Below are 27,308 nucleotides of genomic sequence, written 5' to 3'. Positions count from 1 at the left end.
GCAAATGACGTTTAGTATCTTTTCATCTGCTTATTGGCCATTTGTATATTTTCTTTGGAGAAAGCTTATTCAGATCCTTTGTAATTTTTAAATCACATTATCTTTTTGTTCTTGAGTTGTTAGTGTTCTTTATATATTATGGATATAAGTCCCTTATTGAATATTTGATTTGCAAATATTTTCTCCCATTGTGTGGGTTGTCCTTTCACTTTCTTAATGGTGTCCTTTAAAGCATGAAAGTTTTAAATTTTGTCAATGCCTATGAAAAAGGGGGAGAAAAAGTTTTAAAATAAAGAAAGTTTTAAATTTTGATGAAATCCAGCTTACCAATTTTTTCTTTGTTGCTTATGCTTGAAGTCTCATATCTAAAAAACCATTGCCAGCCAGGCATGGTGACTCACACCTGTAATCCCAGCACTGGGAGGCCAAGGTGGGTGGATCACTCGATGTCACGAGTTTGAGACCAGCCTGGCCAATATGGTGAAACCCCATCTCTACCAAAAAATACAAAAATTAGCTAGGCATGGTGGCACGCACCTATAGCCCCAGCTACTGGGGAGGCTGAGGTGGAAGAATCATTTGAACTTGGGAAGAGGCAGAAGTTGCAGTGAGCCAAGATCATGCCACTGCACTCCAGCCTGGGCAAAAGAGAACCCATCTCAAAAAAAAAACAAAAACCAGAAACCCATTGCCTAATCCATAGTGTAGTGAACATTGGCCCACAAGTATCTGCTCAAGCCCCTGCTTTCAGTTCTTTTGGGTATATAACTAGGAGTAGAATTGCTGGGTCATATGATAATTCTGTGTTTAGCTTTTTGAAGAACCTTCAAACTTCTTTCCATAGAAGTTGCATGATTTTACGTTCCCACCAGCAGTGCACAAGGGTTCCAGTTTTTCCACATCCTCATTAACACTTATTTTCTGTTTTTTAATTCTAGTCATCCTAGTAGGTGTGAAATAGTATCTCATCGTGACTTTGATTTGCGTTTTCCTAATAACTAGTGATGTTAAGCACATAAACATATGAAAAGATGTTCATTGGCCATTCATATATCTCATTTAGAGAAGTGTTTATCCATCTCTTTTGCCCATTTTCAGTTGGGCTGTTTCTCTTTTTGTTGACTTGTGTGAATTCTTTACATATTCTGGATACTAAACACTTACCAGAGATATGATTTCCAAACGTTTTCTCTCATTCTGTAGGTTAGCTTTTCACCTTCTTGAGAATATCCTTTGATGTGCAAGAGTTTTAGATTTTGATGAAGTCCAATTTATCTTTTTTAAAATTTTGTTGCTTGTGCTTTTGGCATCATATCTAAGAATCCATTGCCAAATATTGGGTCGTGAAGATTCACCCCTGTTTTCTTATAAGAGTTTTATGGTTTTAGCTCATATATTTAGGTTGTTGATCCATTTTGAGTTAATTTTTGTATATGGTGTGAGGTAGGAGTCCATCTTCATTCTTTGGCATGTGATTATCCAGTTGTCCCAGCACCATCTGTCTGTTCAAAGAGACTATTCTGTTCCCATTGAATGAACTCAGCAAACGACTTATCTTTCTAAACCTTCCTTTCTTTCCTCTTCTCCCTCGTAGTCACTACAGTCTCTTTACTATCTCTGGAACCTGCAGTTGTTTATCTCTGTCTGTGCCTCGTTTTTTGCCTAGAATCCTTTTCTTCTTTAGTTTGATGTTCTGAATTTTCCTAATCCACACTGATCTTCCTCAGAACTCCTGAATTTGGAGCTTTTAATGCTGTTCTCTTCTCCTTCTCCTACATTCCAGTATAAGCTGAGGACACTTCTGATTGGGTGGTTCATAGGCCTCTGTCTATTCTTGCCAACTAGGAGGCAGAACTCCTCTGTCACTCCCACAGTGACAGAGAGCTTCTCTGTTTCCCTTAGTACTACCTGGAGGAAGTACTAAGTGAATGAGTGAAATATACTTGTACTGTGATTTATATCAGTAGGTTGTCTTTTTTTAAAAAAACAAGTGACTTTTATTGGGTCTTACTGAGTAGGGAGCTGCCTCTGCAATATCTAAAAGAGAATAGAAACAAGAATCCAGATCTTTCAGTGTGCTCAGGCCATCAGACACTCAATGAACCTGAGTTAGCATTTCCTTTTTCCTAAATAAGGCATCGTGTGGTATGCTTTAAAGGTGTGCAGTTGGGCTGGGTGCAGTGGCTCACGCCTGTAATCCCAGCACTTTGGGAGTCTGAGGTGGGTGGATCACCTGAGGTCAGGAGGTCGAGACCAACCTGGCCAACTTGGTGAAACCCCATCTCTACTGAAAATACAAAAAAAATTAGCTGGGTATGGTGGTGAGTGCCTGTAATCGCAGCTACTTGGGAGGCTGAGGCAGGAGAATTGCTGGAACCTGGGAGGCGGCGGTTGCAGTGAGCTGAGACGGCACCATTGCACTCCAGCCTGGGCAACAAGAGCGAAACTCTGTCTCAGAAAAGAAAAAAAAAGCATGTGGTTGATCTAATTAAAAAAGATATAGATGATAGAGAAAATCCTCTCAACCCTTTCATGGGGAGTGTGGTAAGGATATATTCGGTAAAATTTTAAAAAGTTATATATTCTAAACCAAATTAGTGTTTCACTTTGTGGTAAAAGAAGTTGGGCTTTATCCTATTTTTCATGAAATATACAGGTCCCGTGTGAAGCTCAGTTAGCATGTCATCTGTGTGACTGGCATGAGCTCATGGTCTCTCCACTGAGGAAAGCTGGGAGAAGTGGTGCCAGCACTTAATGCCACCCCTGAGCAAATGCCTGCTGGCTCCATGGTAAACATGGGCCTTTTAATAGGCTAGAGACAGTGACATTCGGAAGAAACAACATGTCGACAATTTCCTTAATAAATTTTGTAGGAACACATTATTGCCACCTAATGGAAATGTAGCTCTCTTAAATAATTGAGAGGCTATATTCATCAGTGGCGAGTTCAGCTGGGATCTTTGTGAGCTAAGGCAGCTGAAAGCCCCTTGGAAGGCTGGGTAATTGATATTTTGCACAAAGTGGCTGGACTAGTTTTCAGAGTAGCTGTGTGACATTCCCTGCAGCCCCCTCGGACAACTCTCCTCTGTCCGAGCAGTGACAAAGCAGCTCTACACTGGAGGCTCCAGTTGCAACCACTGCACCGCCACGACTAAGAGTTAGTAATTAATCCTTTTTAAAATTGGAGCCAACTCAGGCCATTTCCCCTTGCTGTGGTTTCTTACTGTGTCTGCTGACCGGCCACTGCATTAGCACACAAGGTCTTGATTTTAATAAAGAGTGATGATATTGAATGTTCAGCATGTAGCACATTTCTGTGTGCCAGATGATAGTAGTGTGCTGCTGAAAAAGCAACCAATATGTTTGTGAAATGAACAATGAATGAATGAATGAACAGTGAGAGAACAAGTATAGAGGAGGTTGGCAGGAGTCATAATTGCAGTAAGCTAGAGACTTTGGTGTGGACTTCGAAGGAAAGTCAGGAATGCAGTTAAGAGTGGGAAGAATGCCAAGGAAAACATGAAGGTAAATACACAGTACTCTTCGCCCAGACAAGAAAAATTGGGCTTCCTGTTTCTAGGGTGCCTTCTTGAAATTTGTGGTTGGGTCAAAAAGCCAAAAGGTAGCAGTGTGTGCAGTGGTTCACGCCTGTAATCTCAACACTTTGGGAGGCCGAGGCAGGCAGATCATTTGAGCCCAGGAGTTTGAGACTAGCCTGGGCAACATGACGATACCCCATCTCTACAAAAATTAGACAGGTTGGTGGCTACTTGGGAGACTGAGGTGGGAGGAGTGATTGACCCCAGGAGGTAGACGCTGCAGTGAGCCATAATTGCACCACTGCACTGCAGCCTGGGTGACAGAGTGAGAGCCTGTCTCAAAAAAAAAAAAAAAAAAAAAAAGGCACTTAGGCAATGAGTGGGCTGTAGGCCCCGTCAGCCCTGAGTCCTGGGTAGTCTCCCTGGGTGGGAAGAGAGACTACCAGAGAATAGGGGGTTCCTGGTGGAGAGGAGGGGGCCCTCGTGCCTCAACAGTGATTTGTGTTGTTTCTTTTGGCTTCCCTGTACTGCTTACGGAGCTGTGACCGTATCACAGTGAAGGCTCTAGTTGCTTAATTACTTTTTGTTTTTATTTGCAGGTAGTTCCTGAAATGACTGAGATATTGAAGAAAAAATGAATCAGGATCATGCCTTAAAAAGAAAACTGATGTTAAAGTATTCCACTGAAATCACAGATATTTGTGGGTACTATAACAATCGTTGGAAAGCATGGAGAGCTACATTTCATAATTTGAGGGAAAATTTCTAACAGATGCCAGAATGCTTGTTTATGGGATTACTATGTTTCCTTTTAATTATCTGTGGTTCCAAACAATTATTTTTTGAAATTTTTAAATTCTGTAATAAAATCTATAATAAAGCTTTTCCACAGCTTTAAAACTATCAGAAATATGCCTAGCCTCTAGAGAAAATTGAAGAAAAGGAGTAAAAATTTTGTTTATTTATTTATTTTTTTGCTTTTCTTGTTCATGGAGAGCTCTATGTTTTAGGAAGATTGTACACATGATTGTCTCCACCAGCCTAATCAATCTAACTAATCTCATTGTTGAAGGGCAAACTTCATAGGAGAAGGTAACTGAATTGGCAAGTGCAGAGTTAAAAAAGCATGGCTATAAAGCATGAATATTATCTTAAACATACTCCAGTCTTCAGAAGACCATAGCTAATGTGACAAAAGCAGACCTGACTTAAACCTGACCCAGCTCCATGTATTTAGTTGGCTTAAGGTAAATTTCATTTTCCGTTTAATTTTAAGGTTTTGTCAGTTTATAGGACTTTTGTCTGTAAAGGAGGGAGAGTGGAGGAGGGGCTGCTTTGAGACAGCATGGCCTCTGATGCAAACAGATAGTTTGATGTTATTATAAACGTTCAAAATCCTGTGCAGAGAATGCGCTAGCCTTTCTTTTGCCTTCTGTTGGCTTCTTTTGGGCTCTCTTAGGAAGCACCCAGGCCTGTGTAGTCACCCCTGGCACTCTCATTCTGCTGCCCAGGGCACAGCTGAGGTCCAAGAGTGTCAGCAGGGCTGCAGCTGGTGTGGATGCAGGCCCAAGAGCAGAGGCTAGTGAGGCTTTGAACAGGCCTGCAGGAAGGTGTGGGTAGGTAGGTGAGTAGAACAAAGAGGGCTGCCCTCCTGAATCAGATCTGCAGAAGTGGGAGTAGTGACCTGGATCAAGCAGACAGTAGGGAAGAGAAGGGAAGTGATAAGTGATGGAGGTGGCTAGAGTGCCTTTGTGTGGCCAGCCTGGGGCCCTTCCCCAGCTGACTAGTGAACCCTTTCTGATTTGTGTCACAATCAGTTGCTATAAAAGACTTTTAAAAGTTGTATCTTTGGCATTTCAGTCTTCTTTTAATGAGATGAGAGGAGAGCAGTAGAATGATGCCTCTTTTCAAGTAATGTCTGTTAGAATAGAAGAATCCTAGAATGTCTGAGCCCAGTGATCATCTGGTCAGACCCCTTGTTGTATGGATGGGGATACTGAAGCACAGAGAAGTGAAGAAGGTAAAGTGACTTGGCCAAGGCCACATGGCTTGAATCACCTTTGGGAGAGTAATTCCTATGTCTTGTTTTTATCTTTGAGATTCTTCCTAAGAGGGCTAACCTTGCTCAGGATTTTTTCCATTTACCCCTCATCCCTGTTGGATGCTATAACTGGGGGGCAGGAGAAATGGCAAAGGTGACGGCCGCAGAGGCACCCCCAGTAGAAGGTGTGCTGGCTCAGGGAGGGACATCCCAGGTGGTGCCTCGGCTCAGAGTTGAACTGGTTGGTCTTTCTCCCTTTGCTCCCTCCTGTCATGGCTGCCCTGCGTCAGCCCCAAGCAGCTGTTCACTGGACTAGTATTTACAGCTCATCATCATCATAGCATTAAGTATAATGCTTACTATATACCAGGCACTGTTCTAGCACTTTATACGTATTAAACCCCTTCAGTTCTCACAGCACCCTGTAAGTTAGATGCTATTATTATCCTTCTTTTACAGATGGGGAAGCTGAGGCTCAAAGAGGTCATATAATTTGCCTTAATTCGGACAGCTTATAAATGAGAGTCAGGATTTGAAACCAGGCAGACTGGCTTCAGAGTGGTAACTTCATTAAGGATGTGATGCTCCCTCACCTCAGCTCAAGGGACAGTGCGACTGCACAGCAGCCTCAGGTAAAGAGCACTAAGTACTTCATGCTGGGTGGGAGGGGCACATTTAGGACCCTGGTTGAGAAGGAGGGATGCGCGTTCTGGAATAGTCCCTCCAGTGGGATTTTATTCAACTCAGAAGTCCCTCTGAGTGCCCACTTAGAGCTTATTGTAAAAAGGCAGCCATGTGAGGTGGAGGCAAGTTGTTAAAACTATTATATATGCAAGAGGCACATATATATAATGTGCCCTTTTAATCTGTTTTTTTGGAAACCGAACAGTTCCTGTTGACTCTGCGCCTGTGTCCAGTCTTAGCACCCAGAGCAATAGCTCTGGAAACAGTATGGGGGAAAGGTGTTAGGGGTAGCTTTCTTTAATGCTTGCGTATAGGTTTCCTGCCTTTTCCCCTAGTTTCTTTGAGGTCTTTGGTTAACCTCACACAGCCTCTGGGAATTTGGTGGCCTGGTTATTTTGGCAGAACACCGAGTCCCTGGGAGGGCAGAAATAGGCATGTTAGAAAGGCAGCCCTCTGAGGGCAGAACCAAGTAGGTCCGTGAGCTGAAGCTGATGGCCTCTTCAGTTGCAGAAGGCCTGAGGCCTAGTAATGGCCCTGGGCCTAGCTTCTTAGTAGCTGAGAGGGGACAGCATCAGCTTTCTCCCAGGTCCCACTCGCTCTCAGCAATTCTGTGGGGACATGTTCCCTGCTGGGTTCTCTGGCTCACCAGCTGTGCTGTTTTGGGACTCTGAAGAAAATACCTAGAAGAGTGTGTGGTCCAGCCATTGCCCCGAAGTAGCTTGTGGTCTTGACAGGGAGGACGGTATCCTTCCAGATTCTGAGAGTACAGGCTGTTGGAGCCACAGCCCCCGCCCTGAAGGATTTTACAGCTACCAGGAAAGATGAGATGAGACATCAGTAAAAGCAGAAAGCAGGTCTCAGGATGGACAGCATATACAGAGAAGGCTCCTCAGGAGGCTGGCATGGCCATTCCTTGCAGGCAGGGGCTGTTCAATTGGTGTATGAGAGCAGAAGTGGAAAATGGTATCAGAGCTCAGGTGCATGAGGCAGTGAGGGGCAGAAACACTGGGGTCAGGGAGGGGATTGAGGGTGGTAGGTAGTTGAGGCCAGATTGGAGAGGACATTGACTCACAGGCTGAGGAGGCCTTTTTCCCTAATTAGAGGTCAATGGTTCTCAAACTTTGCCCTCAAGGAACACTGCCATTTCCACTGGACCAGCGATGGTACTGTGAAAGTTAGACCATACAGGACTTTTCCTGATTTGCAGGAAACATTTATCAACAGCAGTTTCCCAGTCTTAAGTCCTTCTTGCATACTTCTTTCTAAACCTTTGGTAGCTGCTACCCCTTGTCTTAAGAATGTGAGCAGATTCCAAGGTGACTGGACAGTAGCAATCTGGATCTGAACAAAGAGCAGCAGCCACTGACCCACCACAGCTTTTGTTTTTGTCTTGGGACGTATCAGGGATTTTGTTGAATATTTAAAATACTTTCTGCTAGTTGGTAATTGTTCCTTGTTTGTTAGAATTAGATATGTCAGTATATTAAGAGTGTCCCATAAAAACTGTATGACTTACTGTGCCACCTGAACAAGTCTTAAGAAACACCGCTGGCAACAGGGAGCCATTTACAGTTTTTGAGGAAGGCCTATAACTTGTGGTGTATGCAGGACAGGAGGAGGGAGGAGGAGAAGATGGAAGCCATTAGGGGCTGAATCCTCTGGCTCCAGATGAATTTGGCTGGGGATGGGCTCCTGGAGATTGTGAAAATGGGTCCAGTGCTGTGGGCAAGGCTGGCAGAGGGCAGGGCTCTTCCTCCCAGGATAGCAGTGGGAGCCCTGCTGCCTCCAGAGCCTGAGCATGTCTGCTGGGCTGGAGGGCTGGAAACCCCAGCCCTAGGTGCACTTTCTGCTCTCTTTCTGAAAGGGAGGGTCAGCTTGATTGCATTTCACGCTGTCTTTCACTAAGGGTTTTTGTTTGAGTTTGCATAAAAGTGGGCTGAAGAGGCTGGGAAACCCAGAGAACACCATTGAATGTAACAGATGGATTTGGTTAGCTGTTGCTGAGCTAAAGGAGGCTTGACTGATAACCTTGTGAAAAGTCCATGTAGGATGATACACTGCCATAATTTCTTATAGCTCTGGTGTTTTTAAAAAATCTTTGTGGGGAGCAAATGAAGAGTTGCTTTTAATCCTTGGCTTATAAAGCACTTTCATGTATGTCACCTCATCAGTGGGGGAAAGAGTAGAAAACATTCAAGAAATCAGACTCTCAGGAGGAGGCAGTTTGCCCCAGGTCACAACACATGTGATAGAACTGGAACACAAACAGAACTTTGGACAAATACTACTTATTAAGAACTCCCTGTGTGTTGGGTACATTATATACCCTTCTAATACAACCACCTCTAAAGTGCATATCATCACGCCTACCTTCTGGATGAAGAAATGAGCAGAGAGATGACCAGAGGCAGTTGGTGAGATGTGGGACCTGAACTGGACTCCAGGTCTGGAAAACTTGGCCTGTGCACTAGAGTGTGGTCCTCCCATTCTCTCCAGGACTGTCTCCTCTGGTTTGCATTGCTTCAAAACAGCAGGCTTGTCATTAGAAGCAAGGAACACCGATGGAATTAGGGATTTTCTGTGAAGTAAGCTGGCATTTACTTCCTGTGGAATTGGGACTGGTGAGAGGGAGGCCCTGGGGTGGCTTATCTGCGTGGCCTTTGCCTTCTTCATCTGCTGCAACTAACTGGGCATGTGGTTAAAGACGGGTGAGTGCTTTCTTTTTGTGTGCTCAACTCCAGCTATGTTTCCTTCCCAGCGTGGGCTGCATAGGGGACATTTGGGTCTGGGACCTGGGGACCACTGGGTGGACTGGTCAACAGGAGCGTTGGGTTCTCATCCTGTTCCTGTTACTGCCCCAGAGGCTCCCTGGTCACCTTCCCTCCTTTCAGGTTTCATTTTCATCATCTGTAAAATGGCGATGTGAACTAGGTGATCTTTCTAGATGACAAGCTTTAACCTATGAGTGTATTGGTGAGTGTCATACGAGGTGAGTAGATGGAGACAGTGAATACTGTTTTTGAGGGCTTCTTATGCCCAAGATGGTGTGCTGAGCCCTTTACATACGTCATCTCATTTACGTCTCATAACCTTACAAGGTGTAGGTTTGACCTGGGGCAAACTGCCTCCTCTCCTGAGATTCTGATTTCTTGAATGTTTCCTACTCCCCACTGATGGGGTGACATACATGAAAGTGCTTTATAAGCCAAGGATTATCAGCAACTCTTCTTCAGATGAGAAAACTAAAGCCTACACAGCTTAAAACACTTGCCCAAGGACTCATGGCTAGTAAATGGTGACCACAAGCCAGTCTGCTCCCAACCACATGCTATATCCCAAGTGCCTCAGTGGGAGTGCAGAGGATGGACCTAATCTAGCCTGACTGGGGTGGGCTGCAGTGCAGGGCAGCAAGATATGAAGGCCTCACCAAGTTCAGAAGGGGCAGCAAAATCAACCAGATGAAGAAGTGCATTCCAGGCAGAAGGCCAGCATGGACAAAGAACAGGAGTACCCAGGAACATGACACACTGAGCTGCTTTCTCTGGAAAATGCAAGGTCTAGACTTCGATGCATGAGTCCCCTTCTAGCCGGACACTCCTCCATTCTGAGCCACTCTTTGCTCAGGGAAGCAGGGGTCTTTGTACTGCAATCTGGATCCAGTCTGCTCATTGGCCTTTTGTGGTATTTAGCATGGTGCAGGTCCCAGAACCCCCATCCCTTCCTTAATCAGTGGAGGTGGAGGTGAGCATACCTAGTTATGAGGCCTAATTGATGTTGGGGAGGTTCCTAGAGTGCTTGGTGAAGGGTGACCCATAAATCTCAGACAGTGAAGAATTCTGCCACATCCATCACAGTGTTTAATGTCCTGATTGATCTCCAGGGTAGTCAATTTCATTTGCTTGTTTCAGGATGAAGAGGCAGCCTGCTTCCCTATGCTGCAGCCTGGGGCTCTGCATAAAATTATGCCAGCACTGTCTCCTGGTAGCTTGCAATAAATTTTAGCAGCAAATGTTTCATCATTTTCCTTGGATAATTAACTATTCACCAGGAGAGAATACCAAACTTTTCAGCAGTGGAGTCAAAGATATTCAGAATAGTGATGAATTCCTCACTTAGTTAATGTGAGGGAAATACAAGTTTTTGGCAAGTACTCCAGTAGTACTCTAATAGTACTGACCAAAGGGAGAGGAAGGAAGATAAGGCGCCTCCTGTCTAGAGGATAACAGTGCTCTCTTACCTCACTCAGAGTGAATACAGGCATGGAACAAATGGGTATGTGCGAGCAGGGATGCACTCAGGAGAGGAGCAGACAGTGGCTAGTCTGGCTGTTGGGACTAGGGGCGGGGCTCACTGCGGCCCTCCCACACCAGACTATCAGCAGCAGCAAGAGCGTCTCCTGGGCAGCTGACCTCAAAAGTGCTGAGCGTGTGCTGGCAGTAAAACATCCCAGGCTTCTCTTTAGTAAGGATGCTTTCTGTTTGTGTCTCCCCTGAAACATTCTCAAAGGGTTTTCCCTTCTGTTACATCATTAGCTATCCCAGCAGCCTTCGGGGTGGGAGGCACAAGATCATTCCTGTTGTACACGGGGAGGAAGCCGGTCTAAGGATTTGCTTGGAGCCTCATAGCTAACCAGAAACAGGGCTGGGCTGAGAATCCAGTCTCTGCCACATCCTGTGCATAGGTACAGCGGCACCTGAGGTGGGAGGCATGGGAGAGAGTGGGATGAGCAGACCTCTCTCCAGCCCTGAGATGTCCATGGTTTGGCTGTTTCAGCCCCCAGAGTTGTTGGGGGTCCCTGTGAAGCAACTCCACACAAGTGTTGAGTGGGGCACAGGGTACTGTCAGCTTCTTAGAGGGATTCCTTGGGCCCAGATAATTTGTCAGCTCCAAGAGTGGGACCCCAACTCTGTCTTCTCTCTTTAGAGGTAACTGAATAGCACCAGGGAGGAGCGTGGCGGCAGCACCAAGGCGGGAGCCATGCTCTTCGACTCTGGCTTCCGTCAAGAGCTGTCTCGGAAGGAGAAAGGAGCTCCTGAGTTGAATTTCAGGTGGACACCCACCATGCTAAATAGAATTCCAAGCCACTAGCCTCTAGCCACACAGGTTCCATCCCAATACTCCTGTCTGTGGGACTTGATCTGAAAAGCCACACTTTGGTTGGGAACCTTGCCCAGGGCTAGCTGGAGAGGGGCCTGTTGTGCCACTCAGGAAAGGCCTTATGGCTCCCTCATCCTGGGTGGGCTTCAGGCTGGGGCTGCAGACTCTGGCCCAGCTCCCCGGTGGGCCAGTCACCAGCACTGCTGGCTCTGAGTCCTGATTTCTTACTTTGGCTTTCCTGGTGGCACCTGGTTTGATTCTGGGCAGCTCATCTCACATCTAGCATGGCACATAAACCAGCCAGACCTGGGTTTGAATCCTGCCACTACAGCTCACTAGTTAGCTGTGTGCCCTTGGGCAAGCCCCTGAATGAGTCATTCCATGGCTGTTTTCTCCTCTGTAAAGCAGGGAAGACAGCGCCCACTTTCCAGGGCTGTGCTAAGGAGGGAAGCCTGTGAAGAGCACCTGTCACAACAGGCAATGCCGATGTGGGAGTCACTATTGTTACCACCCTCTTGTTCTAGCAGGAGACAGTGGCTGTTACCAGACCCTCCCTTCAGGGACAGCCGGATGACTCCTCTGGGCCACCAGAGTGGGTTCTCTAAGAGGGTGCAGAAGAACAGGGAGCCATTTCCCAGAGCTGCAAACCTCCCAGGGAGTGCTCAGGCTCCATCTCCCTCAGCCCCCAGCTGCCCGCCAGCCATAACTGTAGGATATGGTGCCCAGGGGAGCCATGAAAGGCGAAGCTTTTACCTCCATCTCCTGCACTTCAGGCCCGCAGGCCCCACCGTAGGACTTGCTGTGGGATGGGCTGGAGGAAGGCTCTTGAGTCTGCAGAAAGGACTGTCATGTTCGTGGCTCTGGCATCCTTCTCTATGCTCTTGGTGCCAGGCACAGCCTTCCTGATGTCTCATGCTCAGACACCACAGACTGGAAATGGTGGCATCTCCTCCAACGCTCAGCTCCCCCAAGTCCCATCAGTCAGGTGTCCCCAGCGTCTCCTCCACCACCGCTGCCTTCATCCTGCCTGCCCATGTGCAGCCTTGTTCCCTCTCCTCTAGGCACGGGCCCCTCCCTCTGGCTGCTCCTCTGCAACTACCAGAAGACTCTGTGGTAGCCCTTCCATAGCGCTTTATCTCTAGGGAGAACATCTGGCTCGGCCTGGCATCCAAGGCCTCTGGTGAGCAGCCTCACCTGTCCTTTTCCAGGTTGCTGTCATGTGGTCTGTTCCCCCTCCTACCCATGCCATCCTCTTCCTGACACCAAACTTCTCCCTATTCCCAAACCCTGTTCCCTGTCTAGCTCACTGCTGTTCCTCTGCTTGCACTGTTGTCCCGCCACCCTCCTCCTGACATTCCTTCCTTTTTTTTCCCCTTTAAGTGGTTTAACAACTGACTTTAAGTCAGGGAGACAATCAAAAATTCCCTGCTCACATTCTCTGAAGTGGGCCAGTTTTGTAGCTCACTGTTGAAACTACCCCTAAAAACTGCTCTCCTTTTCCACGACAAACAGAAGAGTTGATTTGGTATACTTACTCTTTTAAAATCGCCTTTAAATGTTTCCTCCATTGTGAGGCCTTCAGATGTCCCCAGGCAAGTAAGTTGCTTCCTCCATCTGTGTGTACTGTCTTACGCTGTGACTGTTGTGGACTCTGGACTTGGGGACCGCTTGTTATCTCTGTCCCCAGCCTCTATCTGTGAGGCAGTTCCAACACAACATGAAGGCAACAACAAGTGCTCAGCAGGGTCTCACCTCACAGCAACTTGTAAATACCCCAAGAAATCCGCTTTTAAATGTGGAGTTCTGGCCGGGCCCAGTGGCTCATGCCTGTAATCCCAACACTTCGGGAGACTGAGGTGGGCAGACCATTTGAGCCCAGGAGTTCCAGACCAGCCTAGGCAACTTGGCAAGACCCCATCTCTACAAAAAAACACAAAATTTAGCCAGGCATGGCAACATGCACCTGTAGTCCTAGCTACTTGAGAGGCTGAGATGGGAGGATCATCTGAGCCTGGGAGGTTGAGGATGCATGAGCCATGATTACGCCACTGCATTGTAGCCTGGGCAACAGAGCAAGACCCTATCTCAAAAAAAAAAAAAAAAAAAAAAAAAGGCTGGGCATGGTGGCTCACGCTTGTAATCCCAGCATTTTGGGAGGCCAAGGAAGGTGGATCACCTGAGGTCAGGAGTTCGAAACCAGCCTGGCCAACATGGTAAAACTCTATCCCTACTAAAAATAGAAAAATTAGCTGGCCATGGTGGCGCTCGCCTGTAATCCCAGCTACTTGGGAGGCTTGAGGCAGGAGAATCGGTTGAACCTGGGAGGTGGAGGTTACAGTGAGCCAAGATCACACCACTGCACTCCAGCCTGGGCGAAAGAGTGAGACTTTGTCTCCAAAAAAAAAAAAAAAAAAAAAAAAAAGTGGAGTGCCTATAAAACAAAACACAACAAACAACAAAAGAAAAAAAAGTGGAGCTCTCTAGAGACCCATTTCCTAGAGGACAAACTGAAGAGAACAGCTGCCACTTGCCTAGCATCTTTCCCATGGTATCCCTCCCCATCCTGTGGTTCTTCCCTGGAGTAGGAGTCCCCAGCAGACGCGAGTGCTGGCAGCCGGCCTTGCAGCTCCCCCTGGCATGGGGCCAGGTTCATGTGCCTGTGAGGTAGCAGCACTAGCCCAAGAGCTGGGACAATGGAGCTCTGCAGAAGGCCAGTCACAGCTCAGCAAGGTGAGCCTGGAGGAGGAGGGTGGCCATTTCTAGTCCAGTGGGTGGAGATCACCAGTTAAGGAGCCCACTGGCTTCTGCCCTACAGATTACAAACCATGTAATGCCCTCCAGCCCATCAAATGGCAAAAGCCAAGTGACTGCTTTGCTTCCCAAAGCTCTAAACCCTGGGAACCCCAGGGCCTGGCATGGTGCCAGCAGATTTGGGCCCCAGTTTCAGGGCCTGTCATTAGAGTTCAACCTCAGAAAGTTTCTTCAATCTCTCTGAGCCTCAGGTTCTTCAACTGTAAAATGGGGTTAGTGATACCTGCCTCACAGCATCACTGGAAGGGTTAAAGGAGCCCATGTGAGTAGGGGCCTTGGCCCAGTGCCCAGTGATGGACGCTATGACAGTGCTGCTGGTGATGCCTCAGGACAGCCACTCTTGCCCTTTGCAAAAGCTTCCCCTTGGTAGGTCTTCTAATTACATCCCAAGAGTGACTCAGTTGGATGTTGCCACCTTTAGCACTTTTTTTGACAACTGTTCATCACCCCATGAATCAGGAGGGTGCTCTTTGCCAGCACGTGGTAATTTCCTTCCCTTTCTTCCAATTCAGCCATCTTTCCCAAGTGGCTCCATGCCCAGGCCTCTGGGGTTCTAATGGGGCTCAGGCCTGCTTGTTGTTCTTCAGGACCAGCCTGGGAGGCAGGCAGGGAAGCAGATGCTGACCAAGCCAGGGACGTGGTGCACTGTCAGGTGAGTCCAGGGGGGACACAGGAGCTCCAAGGACACCCAGCCTAGTGAGGGCAGGAAGGACACTCTCACGGTGAGAATAACCCAGACCAAGGTAGAGGGGAGAAAGAACAGGCTGGACAGAGGCATGGGAGGACAGCCAGAGGGGCAAGCAAGCCAGCTCACGAAGGGGCTGAGTCACACTCAATGTTCTCTCGAGGCAATGGGAGCCCTTTAAAAAATTACGTCTTCTCGCTGGGCACGGTGGCTCATGCCTGTAATCCCAGCACTTTGGGAGGCCGAGGCGGGCGGATCACAAGGTCAGGAGATCGAGACCATCCCGGCTAACACAGTGAAACCCCGTCTCTACTACAAATACAAAAAATTAGCCGGGTGTGGTGGTGGGCACCTGTAGTCCCAGCTATTCAGGAGGCTGAGGCAGGAGAATGGCAATGAACCCGGGAGGCGGAGTTTGCAGTGAACCAAGATTGCAGCACTGTACTCCAGCCTGGGTGACAGAGTGAGACTGCGTCTCAAAAAAAAAATTATGTCTTCTCTACTCCCCTCCCCCTCCCCATATAAAAGAAAACATGATGGTCATACACACAAAACCCCTTGGAGGCTTTTAAGCAGGGGCGCTGAGGCTTAGCTGCCTGGGAAGATAAACTGGGGAGGGTGAAACCAGAGGCTGTGCAAAGAGGAGGCCGCTGCAGTCCAGTCCAGCAAGGGGCCTGGGTCTCAGCAAGGCAGTGAGGGGGGCCAGGGGCAAGCAATTTGGAGGGTGGAATGACCAGGATTCACGACTGCTCATAGGGCGCATCTGAAACTGGGTGGATGGTGGTGCCCTGGCTGGGAACCACTCTGGATGCCTCACCTGGGCTAGCAAAGGAAAACCTCCACCAACTGGGAGTCTCAGTGCAGCTGGTTTTTATTATTAAAGCCAAGGTTGGAAAATGGTTGTCCCTCTGCCCCCAGGACCCTCCCACCCACCTCTAGATTGATCCCTTTATATCCTGTGAAGGTGAAAACTAGATTTGTCTTGAAGAGACTCAGAAACGCTCATGCTGGAATGAGAGAATGAGGACAAATGACATAGGCTCAGATGGTGGTCTCCGTATGATTGTGTTGGACTCCACCCAGGATTCCTGGGAAAGACGGCTTAGGGGTGGGGCTGGACAGCCCCTGCTCACAGTGCTGTTCCCTAGAGTCCGGGGTGGGTGTCAGGAACGAAGGCAACGGAAGAGGCTGAGCTGGCCCCCCCGCACTCTACCCTGCTGAAGCTGGGCCACAGGCTGGTTTTTGTAAAAATGGTTAAAAAGAAAACCCAGCCACGAGCACCACCCTCCCCTGAGCAGGGCGAGAAGAGGCGCCAGCTCTGGGCTTTGAGGTCTGAAGCTTGTGGCCTCCTGGCCTGGCGTCGCCTCCCTGGAGGCAGGCAGCACCCTGAGGGAGGCCAGGTGGGCTCCTGGGCCCCGCATGTGGCCCTTGGCAGCCTCCAGGGTCCCAGGAGAGCTTTGAGATGGCTGTCTCCCCTCCTCCCACCCAGCCCATGGCAGGCTCTAGGCCTCAGGGACCCTGTGCAACTTTTGCTCTTTGGATTCCAAAGATCTGAACTTGTCCTCTAGCATGGGCACAGTGGGCTGGAAGTGGATGACAGGCCTGATCTGAAAGACAGTGAAGCCCTCCTGGTTCTTCTGGTTGAACAGACTTACCCTGTGTTCCAGCTCAGGGCTGGTTTGGGCCGAGCCCGCTGGGCTGGGCCGGGTGAGGGGGGCTGGGTCCAAGGCCCTCTGGGAAGGGCAGGGGTCCTCCGACAGGGAGGACAGCAGGTCCTGGACTGTGGCCTCCTCCACCTGCTGCTGGGGCGGCAGGGGAGAAGGGCCAGGCTCAGAGGATGGCTCCTCGCGGGCAGTGCTGCAGTCCGTGGAGGAGCCCAGCGTCTGGCTGTTGTCACTCTGGGCCCGGGTCACCGAGCTGCGGGAGGCACTCTCCGAGGTGGTGCCGGTGCCATTACCGCCGAGCTTGAGGGGCATGTCCAGAGAGAAGAGGTCCGAGGAGATGTTGGGCTGGTGGATGTCTATTGCGGCCGTGGTGACCATACACACAGCTGGCTCTGGGACACCACTGTCTGCAAGGTAGGAGGGGATCTTGGTCACACTTCAACCTCTGCCACACCTGGGGGCCCTGAAGAGAGCAGGTCTGAGCCGGGCGGTGGGCAGTGAGTGTGGCTAGGCTATAGGAGATCGTGCCTTTGTAGAGGGAGGCCTTGGTAGAACTCCCTCCCAGTTCTCCAACATCACTGCCCTGCTTTGAGGGGGAATTATGCCTCATCTTGTTAAACTCAAGTGTAGGCATGTGACACGCTTTGTCTTTGGCCAGTCACCCATGAGAAGTGACCTGTGGCACTTCTGGGCAGAAGCTTTATGAGCTGGTGCTTTACCCTGGCAAATGTTCTAGGATGGTGACTGTTCTGTCAACTGGGTGCTGGATTAACAGTGATGACCCAGGAGCAGAGCCCCCAGGCAACCTGCAGTGGGCTTTTGTGGCTTTGTTTAAACCATCGAGATGCAGGGTTATTTGCCACAGCTGCCTAACCTAGCCCATCCTAACTCAGGAAGCTTGGTGTGCCAGGGCAGGGAACTTGGATTCCATGGTCTGAGGAATGACTCAGTTTCAGATGGACTGGCAGGGGTGGGGGCTGCAGGGTGGGATGATCAGAGCCTGCTTAGCATGCATCACAGGATCAGAGGATGCTCTGAGCTCTTTGCTCTAGGTGAGATATACCACGGGGCTGACCTACAGAGGGTGCAGGGTGGGGAGGTTTCTCCCCAAAGTTGTGGAGGACTGGGAGAGAGGTCTGGGCTGGAGACGGTGGTCTTTTAAACCAGCATATTGGATGAGGCCTTAGGGAGGCTAAATTGTGGAAAACAAAAAATTCAAATGCATTATTCATATGGCCAACATAATATTCTAGCCTTACAGTGGAGCATACAAGGTTTTGGGGGCTGTGAAATTCAAACTCAAGAACTGCATGCGGAACCCAGAACTGGAAAGGGGGCTATGGAGAAACGAGACACCACAGGCCTCAGCATTATTTTAAAATTCAATTTTTCCCATAAGTAAAAACCACTGGGCTTCCCTGAGGTTTTTTTCAAGTGCAAGAACATCCAGCAGGAATGTACCCAAGACCTGCTGCTTCTCATGCCCAGGGGTGCTGTGGCACCTCAGCCTCCACTGTGCCCACCTTGACGTGTGTGCAGGTGGGGGGCACTGAGGTCACTTGGAGTTCTGGATTCCAACCCCCTTCCAATTTCAGGGTTCCACATGCAGTTCTTATGGGTGATCACAGAGCACCCCTATCCTGGCACCTGCAGGCTCAGCCCCTGGGGACCCCTAGCTCCAGTGCTGGAGTTTGCTGGAAGCTGAAGCTCCGATATTTTAACCTTGAGCACTGCCTGCAGTTATGGTTCACAGGCACCAGGTGATAGGCATGCTTTGAAGCCAGGCCGAGTTGTCTCTGCTCTTGGGTTTAGGGGTTGCTGGGGTTCTGGCACATGTAGAACAGCCCCAACCCAGACTTACCACTGCTGGGCCCATTGTAATACTGACTGATGTAGCTGTTCATGTCGTCCTTCACCGTGGCTTCTACAGAGGTGGGAACCGAGAAGGGTGAGTGCATCAAGTTCATTCTCTACCCCTTATACTCCTGTCCCCACCCCCACGGCCACAAGAGAAGGCAGCTGTCTCACAGAAGCCCTTGGTGTGTGTGACGGGAGCTGCCTCCTGGTTCTCCATGGGGACCGCCTGTCTCACCTGCCCCAGGGGCTGGACTGCACTGGGTGCTGGGGGACCCAGGTTCTGATGAAGCATCTGCCTTAATACTGACCTGGACAGACCCCTTCCCCTCTGTCCCCAGTTTCCCCATCTCTGAGATGAGGGGTATGGAAATAATTTCTCAGGGCTTTTCCTTGTCTGGATGGCCTGAGCCTTCATTGCCTAAACTTCTCAAGGGCACTGGAAACACTGCCCTCAGTAGAGAAGCCTTGAAATCCCATTTGCAGGAATACACGGCCAGCCACAGGGCTGAGGGGCCATCCAGACAGCCCCCCTGTGGCTCCATCCACCTGAGGGCTCCAGCCTTCCATGCAGTATAGGAACAGACCTGGTGAGGTGGGGTGCTGGGGATCTCTACCACCTGCACTGTTCCTGCACATAGTAGGTACTCAGTACATAATTACTGAGCAAATAACAGAAGGGGAGGTGAAAAGCTGTCCATGTCAAGGGGGGTGGGAACAGGGTCTTAAATATTGACCAGCCTGGGCAACATAGGGAAACCCCATCTCTACAAAAAAAATTTTAAAAATTAGCTGGGCACGGTGGTGCACACCTGTGGTCCCAACTACTAGGGAGGCTGAGGTGGGAGGATTGGTTGAGGCTGCAGTGAGCTGTGATCACACCACTGCACTTCAGCCTGGGTGACAGAGTGAGACCCTGTCTCCAAATAAATAAGTAAATAAGGAATCTTGGTTCACCTCCTGAGAGGAGCAGGGAGGGAATGGGAGGAGAGTTGAGATTTTCAAAGTGGCCTGAGAGTGGGAGGAAAGCCAGGTGCTGGGAGACCCCAAAAGCCATCCTAAGAGCTGGGCCTTGTTCCAAGGGCAGTGAGGGGCCACAGGAAGGTCTGAACTTGGTCAGGTGTGGCAGGAAGACCAGAGACTGCAATGCCCAGGGTGGGGTCAGGCACCGGAAAGCCCTCAGCATGGGAGGGCTGTCCTCCCTCTCCTGTGGAAGTCTGGAAGTGCTCCAGGGCTGCCCCTAGAGTCCGAGTCTGCACCCCCAGGAGCTTCTCTGAAGAATGGGGTCAGCAGACCCACTGTGTTCTGAGGGCCCCTCCCAGGCCCACCTGTGAGCTGCAGAAGCCAGTCTGCCCTGACCCTGGGAGGCTGGAGGCAGCACAGAAGGGCCTGGCTCTTAAAAGCTTTTCTGGCCTCTTTTGATCTTTAAATGCCTGCAGTCAGAGGTGTGTTTTGCACTAATGCTGGGGTTGAGGGAGGGCCCCGGGCTGGCTCCAGGCCCTGCTTCTCATCAGCCAGCTACACTCTTCTTGCAGCTGGGCATCCGTACGCTGTGTGTACTGCCAATGCTGTCTAGCCTGGCTGCCGCCCTGGGAAGCCAGGGGTAACTGATCCCTGCAAGCTGGAGGCTCAGGACCCCCAGGCCCTGTGGGCCAGGTTGGAGGATCTGGTCAATCTTGGTTTTATCCTGAGACTACACCTGCAGGGACTCCAGAGGGCCATGTGACGTGAGTAGGACAATGAGCTCAGCTAAAGTATCCACAGACCAGCGAAACTTTAACCCAAGAGCCACTTGCAGGAGGAGGCCAGGGTAAATGAGAAAATCCCAGATGCTGAGTTCTTGTCCTTGTGCTGCCACTGGCCTGCCATGGGGGCTCAAGCAGGTCCCATCCCCTCTCTGGGCCTCAGTTTCTTCATCTGTACCCCGATGGCGCTGGCGAGGCTCTTTCAGATTGTGATGGGGCCAGGCAATGGTTCTGAAGTTCCAAGAGGTGACAGAGTCACAGCGGAGTGCGAAGGGACTGGAGGCATCTTGGCCAGTCCCCAGTGCAGGAGTCCCCTGGATACCAGCCTGAGAGGGCTGTCTCCACCACAGCCTGCACACCTCTAGGAAGGGCACGCCTGCCTCTTTGTGGAGCAGCTCTGGTCATCAGCTCCTGGGCAGCTTCTCATTCATCTGTGCTCAGTGGAGTCACAGTGAGCCCACACCTGCCATGTATTGAGCCCAGGAGTCCCTGCCTTCGGGGAGCAGTTGGGGCCTCCTGGGGACGTCAACTCCCGGTCAAACGGCCCATTAGCATTTAATCAGGAAATGCCTACTATGTGTGAGGCTTACAGGTCCTGGTCCTGCCTTCCACACAGGTACCAAGGACAAGCCCATTTCTACTCACGGTCTATATGACAGCCCTTCCACCACCTAAAAAGCCCCTCACATCCCTCCTGGGAAGTCTCCTTTCCTTGGAAAGCCCCTGTGCATTCTCTACCCCTCCCTAGTTTCCCAGCCTTTCCACCTTGAAGGCTTCACTATGGGCTCCAGCTGTGACCAGAATGGGACAGAGGGAGGGAGGGACTAGTGTTTACTCTCAAAGCTCCAGACCTAGGAGTCCACACTTCACACACTGATCTCCCTGCCCCTGTGCTGCAAGGCCGTGATTATTGAATAGACTGTGCCAAGTGCCCCGAGATCCAATGTGATCACACTGCCCTAATGCACCCTCACATCCTCCGAGCATGTTCAGAAACTGCCCTCCTCTGCCAACTCATGTGGAGCTTATGGCCAGCACGGACGCCCAGGTCCTCTCTGCAGGAGCTGAGGCCAGACCAGACCTTCCCCACCCTGTACTCATTGTAACCCCCAAGGAGGGCTCATCACCCTGGGCAAACATCAGCTTGCTGGGCTCAGCCCAGAGGGTCAGCCTGCTGGAGACATCCTGAGTCCTGGCTCAGTCTACCAAGGTATTAGATCGTTTTCCTTTCTCTATGTTGCCTACATAATTGAGGAGGCTCACATCTTCATGCAAGCTGTTGATAAAAATAACCTAAGCCAGGTGACCTTCAGCCCAGACACCCCTCCTGAGCTTCGGACTGGTCTGGCCGACCGTCCCTGGACAACTCCTGGCTGGCCTCCAGCTACCTCTGACTCAACATGTCCAAAATAGAAATCGGTTTCTCCATCCTCCTCCATGGCCTCCATCTTGGTGACTCGTTCCTGGCACTTTTTAGTGCCTGTCTCTCACCAACAACTTCCACCAAGTCTGTGACCAGTTGAGGGACCCCTGGCCCCGTGACCAGTCTTAGATCGGACTTCATGGTTTACCCTTTGGACTCCTGCCCTGCCTGTGGGTTTAATGAATCAGATCACTTGCTCCCAGGATCTGCCTGACACAGAGCTGAGGTCCCTAGGTGGCCCTGAGGGGTCTTTTCAGTCTGCACTTGCTCTCCCTGTCCCTACTCCCTCGGCTCCAGACCTGGACCCACACAGGGCCTCGGAGTGAGCTTTAAGGCCTGAGTCTGACAGCCAGGCTGGCCTGCACTTCTCTAACGGTGCTGATGCCAGGCCCGCCTGTTGTCTGTCACGCAGGCTGGTGGATCCTCTTCTTCCAGAACTGAACACTTGGGCTGTGGTTCTGTCTTCACCCACAGAGGGGGACCAAGGGCCTTGGAGGGCAGAAGCCACATTTTACTCACTGTCTCCCTAGTGCTTGGCATGGAGTTTGGCATATGCTGAGTGCCATTAGGCTGGACTGGACAGAAGACTATGGTTGGATCAGAGGCCTGTGGGACTTCCCAGCCTCCACCGCTACTCCAGGGAGCCACGGAGCCATCACACACTCAGCAGGAAGTCTCACTGCCCACCCTGGTTCCTCCTACAGAGAGACGGGGGGGTCTGGGAGCGAAGGGGTGGCAGGGGAGGCAGACACAGATGTTTATGGCCGGGAACGAGCCACACTGTTGGCCTCACACGGGGTTGCCCACCTTCCATCTAAGAATAAGCCCCTGCCCCCGGGGGTTTGCTTTGATTCAGCCCTGAGAAGCCCTAGAGACATGCAGGAAGAACCCACAGGGGACTGCGCTGTGCAGCCCGTGGAGGGGCAGGAAAGAATGGGCACAAACACAGGCTTCAGAACAAAACAGACGCAGGGCCAACTCGGCTCTGCAGGGCACGTGCTGTGTGGCCTTAGGTAGATCCCTTAGCCACTCTGAGCTTCAGCTTCTTCATCCATAAAATGGGGATAGCAAATGCCTACTCTGCTGGTGAACAGGAAAGACTCACTGAGATCCTGAATGTTTAGCCCGGGGCCATCCCTTGCCTCCGTGAACCCCTGGCTCCAAAGTCTCAGTGCTTTCTGTGGCAGCTGCTCTCTGCTGCCCGGCGCCTTTCTTCCCAGGGTATGAGCACTTTGCAAACCCAACTTGACTAATCCTCCTAAAGCCCGTCAAGTGCAGCGGTGCCAACACTCATTATATGGGTTTTACTCCTTGGGTGGAGCCCCCGACCTGCCTAGCAAGGAGGCAGAGGTGGAGAGAAAGGGTGGTGAGTCAGCTGCGCCAGGCTTCCTGGAGGTGGTGGGGACTGGCCAGGCTGCATGGACTGTGGTGTGGCAGAGGGGCATGGGGCGCCAACCACATGCCCTGTGCAGACCCAGGCCCCAAAGCCCAGGGCAAGGCCCTGATTCCTGGTTTGGGCTCCTGCTCCTAAACTCCAACTTGCTCTTCCATGGCTTGGCAGCCCTCACCAAGGGAGGGCACTAATATTCACTGAGCACCTACTGTATACGAGGGATGAGAGCTGTGCATATGACTAAATACTTAATCCTTCTCAATGAAGAACTTCTGCACCTGTTTCATTTTGGAAACACTAAAACTGAGACAGGACCAGCTACATAATTTCTAGGTCCCTTGTTTAAAACATATTAAGAATTTCAAGAGGGTAACAGCAGAGCAGTGAACCAAAGTTAGGGCCCTGTATGACCACACAGGTCATGCGTCCATGAAGCCAGCCCTGATCACAGAAGTAACTTGTTCAAAGCCAAGTTGAAATTCAAACCCAGACCTCAGTCCTAAACCCATGTCTCTCCGGTTGCTTCAAATGCTACTTCGTCTGAGGCTCTTTCAGATCTAGTCCTACAGCCCTGGGGTTCCTGAGGTCCCCCATGTCCGGGTCAGGCCCACACATTTGGAGACCAGTGAAGAGCCTCGCCTTCATGATTAGCCAGGCCCGCTCCTCTCCAAGGACAAGCACTGGTGCCAGCTCAGCTCCCTCCACTGGGGCTGCCTAGCAGAGGGCAGGCACAGAGCAAGCTGGCCACATGCACCCCTGCGGCAGTGTCTCTGGATGCTGCAGCAGCGTGGGGGATGCGAAGGTTCCCTCTGATATATGGTGAAATCCGTGGCACTCCCACCAGGGGCTGTAATTCATAAGTTATGGGCGAGCTTCAAGACTAATAAATTTGGGAGAGAAGTATTAATGACTACACAGGGGCACTGTGAACTTGGCAGGCCCCAAAGCCTGGAACTCTGCAGCCTAGGTTTTAAAAATGATTTGTGCTAGAGCAAGTCTAAACAGAAGCTGCTTGGCGTTGTCTGACTGTGACCTGCTGGCAACTGCTGAGACTGTGGAGCCGCTTCCTCCTCACGGCTGGGGCTGGCACCCCGCCCTCCTGGGCTGCCCTCCCCCACCCTGCAAAACACACGGCCCTCCCGAGGCTCTGTGACTCACGGCTCATGTCTGTAGGTTAATCCCTGGATTGTCTGTGTCCTGTGCACGAGGTGGGCCTCAGAGCCTCGCTGGCCTGAAGGTCACAGTTAGTTAGCAACAAGCACTGCCCTTACTTCATCTCCAGAGTAGCCTACAGTGCTCTCAGCTTGTCCAGCCATAATTTCTAATGTCATGAAAATCCCTCCCTGGACACAGTTCCTGGTCAAGGAGAGATCAGCTGGGGGATGCCCTGTGTTCCTGGATCATGCAAGGCTGTGAATCACGTGTGCCCCTTGTCAGCCCTGTGTTCTGCCCTCTGCCTTGGAGGCACTGGCTTTGCTGTTGATGCTCTGGGGCTGGCTGTGAAACAGTGTGCCTAGGCTGGGGCAGACAGCATCCACAGAGCAGGGAGGTACCCAGGGGACACCCCAGAAGAAGCAGGGAAGAGTGGGCAGGGGGACCCCAGGGCTGGATGGAGAAGCATCTGCACCTGCTCCCAGGGTGCATGTCTGGCACCTCTATGGGAGGCCTGGGCCTGCCCTATCCAGATATCCCCTACCTTAGTTTCCAGGAGGGTGAGCAGGGACACTGCAGCCCCCGTGACATCCTGCTGGTGACACATAGCTGATCAGTTTCCCCCAAGTGGCCTTCGACTCTGACCCGCTTTCTCCCTTCTGCCCCTGCCTCCCTCCTCCTCCTCCTGGAAGTTGCCCACTATGGGGGCTGCAGAGAGAGGGGGAGCAGGAGGGCCAGGCAGGACTGAAAGCTTCAGAGCACTCCTAGAATGTACAGGAGGATTTTAAAGGCTTGTTTTGTTTGTGGAACCTCCAAGCCCAGATCTTGGCTCCCCTGTGGGCTCAAATGTGGCATCTGGCGTTCAGGGTCTTGTAGGTCATTGGCTGAGGGACAAAGGGCTGTGCTGTTAGCTCTAAAGCCAGTGACCCTGATGAGAGAGACAGAGGAGCTGCTGTGGAGAGCGGCTGTACCGGGAGCGCTTAGACACGCCGAAAGAACAACACGGGGCAGGCCCAAGCCCCAGGTGAGGTGCAGCCTCAAGATGGGCTGTGGGCAGAGCCAGGAGGCTGTCACAGAGGAAGATCCAAAAATGGGCTGTGAGATGGTAAATCTGCTCCTTTCATCCTTAGGAAGCCAGGCGAAGTGGGCAAAAGTTGTTCCCACCTTCCAGAAGAACTTTCAAAAAGAATAAGAAGATGGATTCCATAAGCACCAGCCTAGGGGCTGAAAGCCAAGAGTGGGGTTTCTGGGGTGGACTACTGCTGACTGGCCTCAGCTCCCAGAGAAGACGCAGGGCTCCACACCAGAACAAGTGATGTCAGAGAGCCTTATTTTGTTCTTTGATGAGTTACCAGCTTGAAGATTACATTCAATGCAACAAACTCTATGGAGACCTGGCTGAGGCAGGCCCTTTAGTAAGTTTAGAGGGGAGACACACACAAACGCTTCTGGCAGCGGGGCAGGATCTGGACCTGGGAGTCAGTGTAAGGTTGCCAGGGAAGGGTGTGGAGATCTGGGAGCTTACTCTAAGATGGGTTCTAAGCATGAAGAGAAGTCTGGTAGGCAGGTTGGGCCATCCCATGAACAACATGCAGAGACTCAGAGACCGTACAGCACATTTACAGAACTAAAGGTTGTTCCATTCCTCTAGAATGAACGGCAAGCTGGGGTGGAAGGAGATAAGGCTGGGGAAGCAGCCTGGGGCAAGATCATCAGGGGTCTTATGTGCCTGCCCCCTCTTAAGGGTTGAATGGGTACCCCCTGTTCATTCATATGTTGAAGCCTTAACCCCCAGTACCTCAGAATGTAGTCTTACTTGGAAAGAAAGCAGTTGCAGATGTCATTAGTTAAGATGAGGTCCTTATATGACTGGGGCCCTTATAAAAAGGGGAAATCTAGAACCAGACATGTGCATAGGGAGGATGTCATGTGCAGATGAAGGCACAGCAGGGTGATGCTACTGTAAGCCATGGACGCCGATTGCCAGCCACCACCAGGAGCCAGAGGGAGGCCTGGGACGGATTCTCACTCCCAGCCCCTAGAGGGAAGCAACCGTGCCCAACCTTGATCTCAGGTTCCAGCTCCCAGCACTGTGAGACAATACACTTCTGTAGTTTGTGCTAGCCAGTCTGTGGCATTTTGTTATGGTAGTCCTAGCAAACTAATCCACCAGCCTAAGGGGCATGGGCTTTTTCCTGAGGGACACAGGGAACCAGGAAAGGCGGAAGTCAGGGAGTGGCATGAAAGATTTTGGAACAATCACGGTATGGTGGGGGAGGGGAGACTGCAGACGGGAAGGGAGACTGCAGAGGGCAGGGAGCTGGGCAAGGTCCAGACATAACAAAGGCTGAACGATGAAGATGAAGAAGGGGGCTGTTTCAACTAATCAAGAATTGGCAATGGGTTGTGAATCAGGACCTACCAAGCCCTGGAGTAAAGGCAGGAATCAAGCTACAGCTGAACACTGATGATTGCGAAGTTCTGCACGAGGCTACAAAAAGCCTATTGCCCAAGGCCGGGCTGCTGGGACACGTGGCTCAGCTGAGCTGTGTGGGTAGCACGTGAGGCTGGGTCAGCTATGAGCTCAGCCAAGTGGTCCCCACAAACTCAGGAGCCTACTAGCTGCATCGTGGGGACCCGGGTCTAGAAAAAAAAAAGCAGTAGTGGCCCCCTCAACATTTCTGCCCTGGGCTTGCAGTGCCCCAGTAACTGCATTCAGTTGTGGATATTACTCTGAGAGGGACCAAAACACTGGAGAGCTCTGAGAGGAGGCAGTACAGCAAGAACTTGGAGAGCACGTCCCCTGAAGATTGGCTGTGGCAATGCAGGTGACGGTCCCTGGAGGAGAAACATCTCTAAACAGTCTCAGCTGGGATGGCACTGCCTGTGCGTGAAACCCACGGCTGGTGGGGAGGCAGGGGCAGGGGACTAGGCCTCAGTGCAGTCTGAGGAAGAATCTTCTTACAGGCAGAGCCATGTGGAGGTGGAGTGGGTTCCCCAGGGAGGTATGAAGAACTTATTCTTAGAGGAGGGCGAGCTGAGGCTGCATGGCTCATGGCAGGGAGTTATAGAGGGGATTCTCACATCAGCTGAAGGGCTGGACCCAGAAGTCCCCTCTAGCCCCCAAATCCTATGTTTCTAAGATCTGAAGATCTCTCAAAAGAGTGGCTGGACACAGTGGCTCATGCCTATAAACCCAGCGCTTTCAATGGCTGAGGCA

General features: G+C 50.8%; 2 protein-coding genes across 7 annotated transcripts in view; one reads left to right on the top strand and one right to left on the bottom strand.

Moving 5' to 3' along the window:
* ETFA (electron transfer flavoprotein subunit alpha) overlaps positions 1-4,449 on the top strand; it is a 99,593-nt gene extending 95,144 nt beyond the window's left edge. Inside the window, exon 12 of the mRNA XM_003275417.4 lies at positions 4,139-4,449. Coding sequence (XP_003275465.1) covers positions 4,139-4,177 — 39 coding nt within the window. The 3' untranslated portion in view covers positions 4,178-4,449. The remainder of the gene's footprint in view (positions 1-4,138) is intronic.
* An 11,255-nt stretch (positions 4,450-15,704) lies between these two features.
* TMEM266 (transmembrane protein 266) overlaps positions 15,705-27,308 on the bottom strand; it is a 144,892-nt gene continuing 133,288 nt past the window's right edge. For all 6 annotated transcript variants that reach the window (XM_030814829.1, XM_030814830.1, XM_030814834.1 and 3 more), the window contains 2 exons: positions 18,383-18,445; positions 15,705-16,928 (listed from right to left, as the gene is read on the bottom strand). In XM_030814829.1, coding sequence (XP_030670689.1) covers positions 16,360-16,928; positions 18,383-18,445 — 632 coding nt within the window. In that variant the 3' untranslated portion in view covers positions 15,705-16,359. The remainder of the gene's footprint in view (positions 16,929-18,382; positions 18,446-27,308) is intronic.

The sequence above is a fragment of the Nomascus leucogenys genome, chromosome 6 (genome assembly GCF_006542625.1).
Source record: "Nomascus leucogenys isolate Asia chromosome 6, Asia_NLE_v1, whole genome shotgun sequence".
In the NCBI taxonomy this organism is placed as follows: domain Eukaryota; kingdom Metazoa; phylum Chordata; class Mammalia; order Primates; family Hylobatidae; genus Nomascus; species Nomascus leucogenys.
The sequence above is the reverse complement of the archived record's forward strand: the minus strand, read 5'-3'. Positions and strand labels throughout refer to the sequence as shown.